The sequence below is a fragment of the Benincasa hispida genome, chromosome 12 (genome assembly GCF_009727055.1).
Source record: "Benincasa hispida cultivar B227 chromosome 12, ASM972705v1, whole genome shotgun sequence".
Taxonomy (NCBI): Eukaryota; Viridiplantae; Streptophyta; class Magnoliopsida; order Cucurbitales; family Cucurbitaceae; genus Benincasa; species Benincasa hispida.
The window spans coordinates 38,300,678-38,313,826 of NC_052360.1; the positions used below are offsets into that span (position 1 = coordinate 38,300,678).

General features: G+C 29.1%; 1 protein-coding gene across 1 annotated transcript; it reads left to right on the forward strand.

Annotated features, from left to right (window-relative positions):
• Window positions 1-5,164: 5,164 nt before the first annotated feature.
• On the forward strand, window positions 5,165-11,440 carry LOC120068527 (glutamine synthetase cytosolic isozyme-like). Its single transcript, XM_039020331.1, has 12 exons — window positions 5,165-5,350; window positions 5,442-5,481; window positions 5,586-5,689; window positions 5,785-5,833; window positions 5,927-6,033; window positions 6,110-6,197; window positions 7,029-7,157; window positions 9,170-9,244; window positions 9,331-9,384; window positions 9,498-9,535; window positions 10,775-10,934; window positions 11,050-11,440. The coding sequence occupies exons 1-12, from the start codon at window positions 5,277-5,279 to the stop codon at window positions 11,200-11,202; spliced, it is 1,071 nt and encodes a 356-aa protein (XP_038876259.1). The 5' UTR covers window positions 5,165-5,276; the 3' UTR covers window positions 11,203-11,440.
• The last annotated feature ends 1,709 nt before the right edge of the window (window positions 11,441-13,149 follow it).

Genomic DNA, 13,149 nt, shown 5'->3' on the forward strand with positions numbered 1-13,149 from the left:
AATAGATTTTTAATGTAAATTATCCTATTTTGTAGATGAATTCATCCCGGTAAGCAAGGAAACCAATTAAAAGAAAAACGAGCTAATTTGGAGGTTGGATGCACAAAATAGGAAAAAGGCCCAAAAATTACAAGTCTGCCAACGATTGGAGCGTTGCAAATCTTGCTCATGCTTCCATGCAATGCTCAAAAGATAGAATGCATGGATCTAAGTAAGCGTTGCAACACTACCCATGAGCATAGAAACTCTTCGAGTTTTGACGGAATGCCTCCATTGTGCGCGCGCAAGCCAGTGTCGCGCCAAGCGCCTCAATGCTACTCCAACACTAGGGGGCTGCGTCGACAAGAGAGCGTTGCAACGTTGTACCAGATTCCTATATTTTTTTTTCCAGTTTAAGTCAAAGGGGGAATGCCGATTTTGATGGAGTCCTAGTTCTTCATTTTCCTTTATCTTTTCAGCATCTTTAGTTTAGATTTTTATTTTATTTTGAGTTGTAATCGATAGATCAGATCTTTATCTCGAATTTGTCTATAATTTTTAGGGAATTCCTATCTAATTTCTTTGAGAGAGAGGTTCGATGCTTAATTTCTTGAGATTTCTTTAATTGAATTTCATGTTCTTCAATTCTATGATTTCTTTGAATCTTGATCTTATTTGGATTTGTATTTATGTTTTGGATTGACGACCCCCTTGTAATTGCATGTCATTACTAGTTAATTTCGAGCTCGCGCGTTTCCTTGTGTTCGTCTATGCTTGAATTTACCCCGGTAGCATAAGATTGAATGTGAATGCTTTGATTTATAGACTGGACTAGAATCTTTGTAATGCATGTTCAACCTAGGTTCAAAAAATAATTTGGTTAATTGAATTAGACTGTCTAATCAATTAGTCAACACAATTGAATCCTCAATTCATCATGCATATGAATTTTATTTCTATATGGATGCTATCAAACCCAATAGAATTTAGAGTATATAGCTTAATTAGGAATGGATTTCCAACCTTAATTAATGCTTAGGATGCTTGATTGATTTGGTTTTAATTAATTGTCGGCTTTTATAGAGACTAGTTAAATCAAATTGATTTAATAGTTTACATGCATAGAATGAAATGTTTGTTTAATTAATGAACTCCATGATAGAAATTACATAGAATTCTCCCTCTTACTCGAGAAATTAGATAAACTCCAATCCTTGATTACATTTACCCTTTGCATTTCAATTTCATGCATGTTATTTTATTTCATAAAATCTAAACCCCATTTTTACTACTTTCCACAATCAAATTTAACTTAGAGAGATTTAATTTTTGGTCTCTTTGTAGTTTGACCATGTACTTGCCACTTGTGCTACCTAGTAGTATAAGTAGTTAGGGGTAGAATCGATTCGATTCAATTCGGTTTACGGGTCAAATTGAACTGAATCGATTTCTTTTATATATGAAACCGAACCGAATTGCATATATTCGATTCGGTTCGGTTTCAAATATTTTAGGCTAGAAAAACAATATTCTTTTTTTAGACAAATAAAACTCTTGTTTGGATAGGGAATAATTGGGCAACTAGAGGAAAATTTTGAATGAAACTTGAAGAGCTATCTAATTTGGATAAGAAATAACACCAAGTAAAAGCTAAGTATCAAACATGAAACTTGAAAAGAAAAATGGTTCTCAGTCACAAACCAATTAAAAGCTAAGTATCAAAACTAAAGTAATTTTGTCATGGTAGAATCACCAAGGAAAAGAACTTATGGAAAATCAAAATGAGCATATCTAGATCAGAAAATAAATGATAGAGATAGGAATGAACCTGAATAATAGATCAGAGAGATGTTCGATTGAGAAACAAAGATTATGGTTTTGTGCCTTAATTGAGATCAAAGATGAAGGAAAAAGGAAAGATTAAAAATCACATCCAAATAAAAACAGAGAGAAAATAAACTGAGAGAAGGAGAAACAAAAAACTTACTTGCGGTGCAGACTGCGACAGTCGGCAGCCACTAGGTGTTGGAGAAGGTGGAGTGGCAGCAAAATGGAAAAGATTGAGAACATCAAGAGAGATGGAGGGAGAGAAGATCGAGAGAGATGGAAAGATGGAGTCGCTACTAACTTGAGACTTGAGAGCCAAAAGGAGGTGCTAGTGCTGCAGATGGAGATATTAGACATGGAGGAAGAAGGGGCAGAGTGATAGGAGAATATGAAGAGAGTGGTAGCAGAATTGAACTAAAAACCCTAAAAATATGTGTTTGTGATATATATATATATTAAAAATGGTTTAGTTCGATTTTAGAAGCGATTTTTAAAATTGGAACCGAACCAAACCGTTTTAATTCGGTTTTGGAATTACATCGAACCACATCGAATCAATTTTTTTTTATTCTATTCGGTTCAGCTTTGCAAATCGATTCGATTTATGCGGTTTCACTATCCACCCCTATAGGTAGTAGTTCGGTGATATATAAATATATTATTTGTTTAGGCTAGGGGTCTAAGAAATGACATTAGATTTTCTCGGCCCAATAATATCAAGGGTATAAGTGTGAGTGTATAAAGGATACATCAGTAGTATATCAAGGTATTAAGGATATCAACTATATCAGGTGTATCAAATGTACAAGTGTGAATCAAGTGTATATTAAGTATATCAGGTATATCCGTACTTTTTTTAACATTTTGTGGGTTGGTCTTGTTCTTTTACCATTTTTGTAAAAATATTAAAATTTAAAAATAGGCTTAATTTTTAAAATTTAATTTATTAAATCTGCAAGAAGCCATTTTTTAAATGGTTAGAGAAAGATATTGTACTTACAATATCATGATATTTTATTTATTATTTAAAAATAATAATAATAATAATAATAAGGAATAAAATCCGATTCTGATTTCTGAACCACACGGATTTTCTTTTCGGGAAAGTCACCTCCGTCACCGCTCACCATTCTTTTCTTTTTCTTTTTCATTTTAAATTACAGACAAAATTAATTAACCCATCAAGTAAAATTCTTTTCCCAACAATTAGATTCATTGAATGCTCCCTGTGCGAAAAAAATAATAATAATCAAAGTTTTAGTTCCAACTGTATAACGAAAATTCTTATAAATAAAAAAATTCTAAAAATATTTAGAATATATATAAAAAAAAGTTTTAAGAATGCTTTAATTATTTTTTTTTGGTTTTTTAATAAAATTGTGTTTGTTTTTTTCCATTTTTTTCCCAATGATTTTCTTGTTTGTTAAGTTATGTAAATTTATAGTCAAAAACAAATTTTTAAAAATGGTTTTGTTTTATTACATTTTTTTAAAATGTTTTTTTTTTTTAATTTTGTTTGAATTTTTAAATATAAAGTCAAAACACAAAGTGTTTATAAATTAAATTATAAAAAATTAGAAAGCAAAAACTAAATGGTCATCACTTATTGACATGAGCATAATTTACAAGTTAATTGGAATAGACCGTCTATATATCTCCATTCTTTATAAATACAATAATATGATATTATTGTCTACTTTGGATTAAAAGTCCTCATAGTTTAACTTTTTGTTTGTTTGAGTCAAAAAGTCTCTCAATAACAATAAATATAAGAGTAAGAATTATGTGCAGTCTAGGCTACACTTAATCTCATGCCCTCATTCCTTTACACTAAAAAAGAAAATTAAATAAATTCAATCTTTCCTTTAAAAAAAAATTTCAGACAACGCGTAAATATTTTCCTAATTATAATTGTCCTCACTTATATTTCATAGATCTCTTTTCTAACTAAAGTGAATCTTTGCTTGCACTTCTAACATATTAATCCTTGAAGTTTGTATTTAAAACGTTTAATTTTAAAATTATCTAATTTATGTTTAAAAGACTTTTGAACTTTAAAATGTCTAATAATTCTATAACATTTTAATGTTGTATCTAAGAAATTCATAAAACATTCAAAATAATTTACATAAATCTAAATCGAATATCTAATAGAACATTAATGTTTAATAGGCCATTGATATCTTTAAGTTCAATTATTAAATTGATAAACCTTGAAGGTTAACTAAACTTGTAATCCAACTCCAAAATGAAAAGAAAAAAAAAAACAGTAACAATTTTTGTTATGAAAAAAAAAGAGAAAAACTCAATACAATTTCTATATATACCTATGATATTATGATATTATTTTATTTAAATTTAAGATCACTTAGTTTTGTTTTTGATTTCACTAATAAATTTCAATACCAATGAAATAGTAATCCTTGCATTTACTTTAAGATTTTTCAATTTCCAATTAATGTGAGATTTTGTTTGCACTTTTGGAAGTTTTAATTTTTTTTTACATGTAAACGTTTCAAAACTTCAGAAGTATCAAAATAAGATTTTTGGTGAACTTTTAAATTTGTATTTAAAAATCCTTAAAATTTAAAAATATTTATCTAATATAGCTATACACTTTCGATTTTATATCTATTAAATTCTTGATATATTTAAAAGAATAATTAAAAATTAACATAAAATTAAAATTTATGTCAAATACCACTATAAAATTCCAATGGACTGTTTATTGAATTCATTAATTGAAAAAAAAAAGTATTGAATAAATCAAAAGATTAATCTCGACCTGAAAAATTATTAAATACAAAATTGAAAGTTTCTTTTTTCTTTTTTTTTTTTTTAATAAAACAACAAATCGAAAAGTTAAGGTCTAGTTTGATAACTATTCTGCTTTTTATTTTTGTTTTTAAAAATTAAATATATAAACAGTACTTTCATCTCTAAATTTTTTTATTTATTATCTACTTTTTACCAATAATTTAAAAAACGAAACCAAAATTTGAAAACTAAAAAAAGTAAGTTTAAAAAGTTGTTTTTGTTTTTTAAATTTGACTAAAAATTCAACATTGTACTTAAGAGATATGCAAATCATTGTAGAAAATGAAGAGAAAATACTCAATTTTTAAAAAGTAAAAAACAAAAACAAAATGATCATCAAATTCGACTAAATGACGTATTAAACATTTTTTTTAAGTTTAAAGTCAAACACAGACACAAACTCGAAAGTTTATTAGTTTTATAGACACCGTTAAAAGTTGAACAATTAGATAAACACAAACATAAAAAGTGCACGAACTAAACTGGTAATGTAAGTCCAAAAATAAATAAAAAAAAAAGAAAAGAAAAAACATTCTTTCTATCAGCTATAAATCGGACCATAGCTCTGAAGCAGCTCTGTTCATGTTTGAGTTGAAGAGCAAAAACAAAACCGAATTGTAAGACCTTGTTGTTGATCTTGTTGAAGAGCAAAAATGTCTTGCCTTTCCGATCTCATCAACCTCAATCTCTGCGACTTCACCGACAAGGTGATTGCAGAGTACATTTGGTGAGTCCATACCTTCTCTCTATAATTTTCTTCAATATTTCTCTTTATGTTTTCCGATACCAAAATTCTCGTTTCTGCCTTATTTCAACAGGGTCGGTGGATCTGGTAAAGACGTCCGAAGCAAAGCCAGGGTACAAAAACACACAATTCTTTTGTGTTGTTTTTTCCTCTGTCATTATTATGTGTGTTCTCTGTTTTGGTAACTTAAAATATGGTTGTTTTTGTGTTTGTGAAGACTATTTCAGGGCCTGTTACCGATCCCTCTAAGCTTCCCAAGTGGAATTATGACGGTTCTAGCACTGGCCAAGCCCCTGGACAAGACAGTGAAGTCATCTTATAGTAATCAATTACATCCCTATATATCTATTTTATTTGGTTATATAATAAGCTAGCAGCTGATCTTTTGCTGAATTTTCACTTGTTTTTTTCAACAGCCCACAAGCTATTTTCAGGGATCCTTTCAGAAGAGGAAACAATATTCTTGTAAGTTCACTTTTAAGTTGCATTTTTTTTAGAGCTATGTTGGTTTTGACATTTTGCATTTGTTATAATAATTAAGGAAATGTTTTTATTTAGGTGATTTGTGATTCTTACACTCCGGCTGGAGAGCCGATTCCGACGAACAAGAGACATGCGGCGGCGAAGATCTTCAGCCATCCTGATGTAGTGGCTGAAGAGCCCTGGTATCTAGTTTAGTTTGATTTGATTTTTGATTTTTTTTCTTTAATTTTAATTTAAAAATTTGGAGAAAAACAACAGGTATGGAATTGAGCAGGAGTATACGCTATTGCAGAAGGATGTTAAATGGCCCATTGGATGGCCCATTGGGGGGTTTCCTGGGCCTCAGGTAAACACCAATTTCTTCCCTCCATTTCGGCCCACTCCACCTAAATCTACCTTTTCGATTAAATTATTTTTAGGTAATTGCAATACATTGTACGTTTGGAGCTAATAATCAACTGTATAACAATTTTTATTTGTTATTTAAAAAAAATTACAAATATAACAAAACCTATCAATGATAGATTCTACCAGTTACAGAATCCTATTAGTGATAGACTTTACTGCTAGGTCTATCGTTAATAAACTTCGAAAGTTGAATTTAAATTTTGTTGTATGTGCAAATTCTTTTCCATAGTATTTATAAATATTTTGGGTTCGATTGTTATATTGCAACTATTCCGTACTTTTAAAATGATTAATTACCACTTCAACTCTTGATAATTGATATTATTTTTTGTACTAAAAAAAGAATAAAAATCACCACTTTGACCAAAGCATTACATTATTAAAGGAATTAAAATAATTCAAAAAAAAAAAGAGAAGAATTTGTTATGTGATAAACTACGATTTGATAAGTTGGTGAAATGAACAAAGATAAGTACTACCTGAAATGTATTAAGTAATTTTCTCTTTTTATTATATATTTAATGTTGTTTGTGTGAGAACCATATAGATATACAAGACATGAATATGACACAATACAATATATGGTGCCACAAGGATACATTTTTTCAAATATATAACATCTATGATTCAAAGTCAACCAATTGATGCATTATATGCTCATATGGGTATTTCAAACTATGGTTTAGTTATAATTGATTTAAGAGTTAAATGAGGATTAGCATATGTTAATGACAAGATTATTAAAGGTTATGACACGTGGCGAGTGCAGGGGCCATATTACTGTAGTGCTGGCGCTGACAAATCATTTGGGCGTGACATCGTTGATGCTCACTACAAGGCTTGTCTATATGCCGGTGTCAACATTAGCGGCATCAACGGTGAAGTCATGCCTGGTCAGGTACCCAAATTAAATCAATCTTATTATTAATCTTACATATATGTTTTTTTGTTTTTTTTTTTTTAACTCAAATTTAACTTTCCACCCCAATTTTTATAAACTTGTACTTATAATATTATAGTATAAGTATTGATATGATGAATTTGTAGTTATTGTCCTATAAATATCGATATGAAGTTGTGACGTATCAATAAATGAGATAATTAGAAACTAACATTATATAACTAAATAACCATTGACAAATATGCATTCTTTTGAAGATGGAGGTTTAAATCTTTCTATTGTATTGTACTCTAAAAATATATGAGAATAAATTTAAGATAGGCAGAGCCTACTACTTGATAATTAGGGGTGTTCAAAAAACCCGATGACTCAAAAAAATCGATCAACCCAACCCAAACTGGGTTATCAACTCATTTGAGTTGGGTTGGGTTCAAATAAATGAAAATTTTATGGGTTGGGTTGGTTCATGGGTTCACCTAATATAACCCAAACCAACCCGAATTTATTATTAACTTTAAAATATATATTTTTGTTACTTATAGCACAAATATTTATACATATTGATTTTAATTTTATTTAATTCCAATATATTTTTTAATAATTTATTCTTCAACAACTAATTTCTTTGCACTTTAGAAAAAAAATTTTCACTATATAAATTGAAATTGAGTTGTTAATCTTAATTCAATATATGGAAATAATTAAATTAGATTCTTACATATTTACGTTTTGCTTCTTTTTAGAACAAAATTTTAAATAAATGACCCGATTAACCCGAACCAACCTAACCAAATATTTCATGGTTGGATTGGGTTGAGTTTATTTTTTAGTAAGGGTTACTTGGGTTGAATAAATTTACAAACCGAATAATTGGATTGGGTCTAAAAAGTCTTTCAACTCAATCCAACCCAACCCATGAACACCCCTATTGACAAATTTCTATTATTTTGTTTTCCCGTTATCTGTTTGTTTCAAGGAATGGGCATGGGATGAGTTAGGTATCCTAAGCCAAATCCTTGTTTGGGACAAAGGTTTAGGAAGACACACACTTTCTCATGGGTTTGAATAGTAAACACTGTTTAAACCTATGGGTTACATTTTTTTTTTATAATTTAATATAGGAAGTTTGTCGACCAACTTTCGGGCACCACATCGGGTAGTTGCTGTCGGTAAACTTCAACCACTACCTTCGACGATCGCCACCAACCACCTCCGGTTGCCAATTCTGGTGACCTTGTTGGTGAACTTCTGGCCACCAACTTTGGGCAAACTCTGATTGCCATCGGCCAACCTTGATTGCCATCTCCAGCGATCGTTGCTGGCTAACTCCGATGAATTATTGTTGTTTTGTAGTGGTTTTCTTTACTTATGTATTGTAACGTTGTTTTGTAGTTTCTTTCACTATCTTATCTCAAAAAAAAAAAAAAAAAACAACAATATAGTTGGGCTTTCTAAAGAATATTTTATTTTTGTACTAACAAAATTTGAACTTTTTTAAAATTAAAGAATCACATGAGACAATATTCATTGAGAATAAGAATCTATCAAAATTTACATGAATTTGTAATCTTAATTAAGAGTGTAACAAAAATTCGAAAAAGAAATTTGAATCAAATGGCAAATAGATCCACTTGTTTTGTTTGGTTGATAGTATAAGATGGAAGGTTTTTGTTTGGATTTGGAGACAACAAAAATTACTCATTTGATTTGATCTTTAATTAAAAAACCAGCCAAAATTGAACGGAACTAACGACAAAATAAATTACTTATTTGATTAGATTTTTTATTGAAACAAAAATGCTCAATTTCAATAAAAATAAAGGCAAAATTTTAATAAAACCAAAAGAAGCAAAACAACATAGAACGGAATCATAAAAAAAAAAAATCTAACAATCGATTTTATTCTTTATTGGACATCGATTTAGTTTTTTATTTTATAAAGTGATGGATGCGTTTAAATCAAATCGCTATCACCCCTAAATACAATAACAATGGAGTTGCTTTTGCAGTGGGAATTCCAAGTTGGTCCTTCGGTGGGAATATCAGCAGCAGATGAACTGTGGGTTGCTCGGTACATTTTAGAGGTAACTTCAAAATTACCACCAACAAATTTTACAGCAATTAAGGCAGTGGCCCCACCTCTTTTTTACTTTTCACTCTGATTAAACAGAGGATTACGGAAATTGCGGGTGTGGTTCTTTCTTTCGACCCCAAACCAATTCAGGTTACAAATTTCACCTTTTTTCTTATTATTTTTTTAATTTTTAATTTAATTTAATTTATTATTATTATTTTACCAATTTCAAATTAATATTTTCTGTTTAATCTACACAATAGGGTGATTGGAATGGAGCTGGCGCCCATACAAACTACAGGTAATAAATTTAACTCTTTTTTTGTTTTTGTTTTTTTTTTTTTTTAAATTTTTTGAATAAAGCATTATTTATTAAAAAAAATTAAGATTTGATTTGCTTTTTTAACATAAAGTAAAAAATATGTCTTCATTAAAGTATCGACCAAAATATAGCTATTCTATTTTAGTTTCCAATTTTTTTTTTTTTTTTTTTGCATAAAATCTAAGGATATATTAGGAGTGATTTTGAGATGTCAAAATCACTTTTTCTTAAAATGATGTTATTTGGCATAGACAGCTAAAATTTATTTTAGAAAAATCTAAAATAATTTCGAATTGATTTTGGAGGAATTAGTTAATTGGTGAGTTTTGTTAAGTGATTGTTTGGGAATCAATCCTAAAATAGTTGTCTAATTGAGTTTTTGTTTAAATATTGTTGGTTAGCTATTTCTGAAAGTATTTTTTTAATTTTAAATGCTAGAACAAAAGATGACAGATATTATTTGTCATTATTGATAATAAGATAAACAATTATAATGTCTTGAATTTTTTTTTTTTTCAATATCTAATATAAAAATTCACCTTACTCAAAATATCAACCATGTATATAAGAATTTAACAATAAAATAAATAGAAATAAATATGTATCATAATTATTTAATTAAATAATAATTTCTCAAATAGAAAATACAGTTTTGAGTAATTGGGTAACTCTAAATTTACTTTTGAGACCAAACATAATAATTTAAAATTAATTCTAAATAAATGAAAATCACTTTTAAGAGTTTAGTACCAAACATAAATTTGATTGTTTAAGCCTCGTTTGATAACCACTTTTGTTTTTTGTTTTTGTTTATGAAAATTAAGTCTATAAACACTACTTCCACCTTCAAATTTAGTTTTTTATTATCTACTTTTCACCAATGGTGTAAAAAAACGAAGCCAAAATTTGAGAATTAACAAAGTAACTTTCGAAAAGTTGTTTTTGTTTTTAGAATTTAGCTAATTATTCAACTATTTTACTTAAGAAAAATGCAATTCATTCTAAGAAATGTGGATGAAAAAGGTTTAATTTTAGAAAATAAAAACAAAAAACCAAATGGTTACCAAACAGAGTGTCAAAAATCAATTTCACAAAAACAATTGTACCCAAATCTCTTTTTCTAAAACAATTAGTCCAACTATCACTCACAAAACACACCCTAAATCATTGTGTTGAAATACTTCTAATTTATGATACTTTTTGTAATAAACTTTGTAGTACCAAGTCCATGAGAAAAGAGGGAGGTTATGAGGTGATCAAGAAAGCAATTGAGAAATTGGGGCTAAGGCACAAAGAACACATCGCGGCATACGGAGAAGGCAACGAGCGTCGTCTAACTGGTCGACACGAAACAGCTGACATCAACACTTTCTTATGGGTAAACAAACAATCATTTAACTAAAACTTTAGTACTACCATAATACATACTCCTTTCAACTAAAATAAACATGAGTCTATAGTATAGATTTGATCCAAACTCTTGTTTGGCACAGGGCGTTGCGAACCGAGGAGCTTCGATCCGAGTCGGGCGAGACACGGAGAAATCGGGCAAAGGGTACTTTGAGGACAGAAGGCCTGCCTCTAACATGGATCCTTACACAGTCACTTCCATGATTGCAGAAACTACCATCCTTTGGAAGCCATGAATTTTGAGCTTACCTAAATCTTTGTTCATTGGGTTTCATAATTTCCAAGAGTTTTTACCCACAAGAGAAATTGGTTCTTCTTTTTATTCTTCTTTTTTATCTTAATTCAGTTGCAAAAGGGGAAACTTTCACTTTAAGTTAAAATGTAATTGAAAGTTAAATAATAAAGTTAGGATTAGGAAAAGGGGGTTGTGGAATTTTGTACCAATAAAAACAGTTGTGGGTTGATTTTTAGCTCTTTTTTTCTTCTCTATTTCAATATTCTAATTTCTAATTTTATAATAAATCATTATATTTTGCCTAATTTCAACTTAACTAACCACAAAAAATATCCAAACTCAACACTTAATATGAAAATTTAACTAAAATGTTAGCCAATACACAAATGATAAGGATCACTAACTACAAAAATAGTGTCGGCTAGCAACAAGTATATGTCTTTTAAAGAAAAATCAATTTACCATTTAATTAAATTTGTCGTTTTAATTTGATAAATTAAAATTTTTAAACTTTAACTTTAGTACATAGTTCTTCACATATTTTCTAATGTAAAGTATTAAAAATATTTTATTTCATTATTTATTGAAGTAAAAGGATTGATTTATAACTAAAAGTATTTTAAAAAACAACACTTTCAAATACTTTCAAGTTTTCCTTTCAGCCAAGTGAGACAAAAAAAAAAAAAAAAAAAAGAAAAAAGAAAAAGAAAAAAGAAAAAAAGAACTCTATAATAAAGAGAGAGACATTTTGTCCAATTAGAGATCTTGATAGTGAGCAAACATGTGACCTGTCTTTAATGGTATGAAACTGTGTTTAGTAGTTGTCAATTTCTTCTTTCGTTCCATCTCTTGTAGTTTGGTACTGCTACACTCATTTAATTACATATTCTTAATTAAGAGAGCTGGAGATTTGGTATTGCCTTTTATTTTTAAGGTTATTGTTGTAGAACCTGTGAAGGCCCTTGAGCAGAAACGCGGATCGTTCCAATTTTTTTGTTTTTCACAGAATATAAAATTATAGAAACAAAATTATGCAGTAACACAAAATTTACAGCATGCTTTCAATTTGTTTGACCCAAAAATGATGTCATTAGTTTCAAGCTTAGCCCTAAACAAATAAAATTTTTAAAACTTTCTTTTGTCGATCCTTAGGGAACGTCTTTTAACTAGCAAACTTGACTCTTGAATTCCTTTTTTTTTTGGGGGGGGAGGGGGATGAATTTTAGAAACAAAGTAAAACTAAAATTAGGATTGGTATGAATTTTGTAAGAGACTAACAGTACAGAGCATAAAAGAATTCTTGCTAAGATTTCAATGTAAAAGATCTTGGGGAATTATGTTGGTTAGCCTAATTCAATCATTGGCTTAATTGTACTCATGCAATTTAATTATTCCATAACCCATTAGAGACATGCCCTAATGTCCCAATTAGTCAATTAACTAAAAATGTCAATTAACCCTAATTTACTTCTAAGATGCTTCATAAAGACATTGCACGTCAAATTCCTAAATTGCATTAATTCTAGGGTTTTCTAGGTTATGACATGTTTGAAATACTATAGAGTCAACTCAAGAATGATTTATTTGAATGTTCTAAAATAGTCATACTTTCAAGAAAATAGGGAAAAGTCCAAATTTTCATTCAAGATTTCTAGTTCTTGCAATTTCATCACAGTTATGCTATAGAGCCATGTAATTTTGCATACAAAAGTCTAACAAATTTGAGGTGTCAACTCATTTCTATCAGATTTTATTGAAATTAAAAACAAGAACATTCAAGAACAATCAATTACACAAGATGAAAATACAAGAAAAAGCATCAAGAATTTACTAACCTAACAATTTTCCCAATAAAGAAGATTACCTAGCCATGAAGTGAATCATTAAATTGATACAAGAATTGAAGAAATTACTGAAATTGCTCTTAAAATCGTGAAATTGGGTCTCT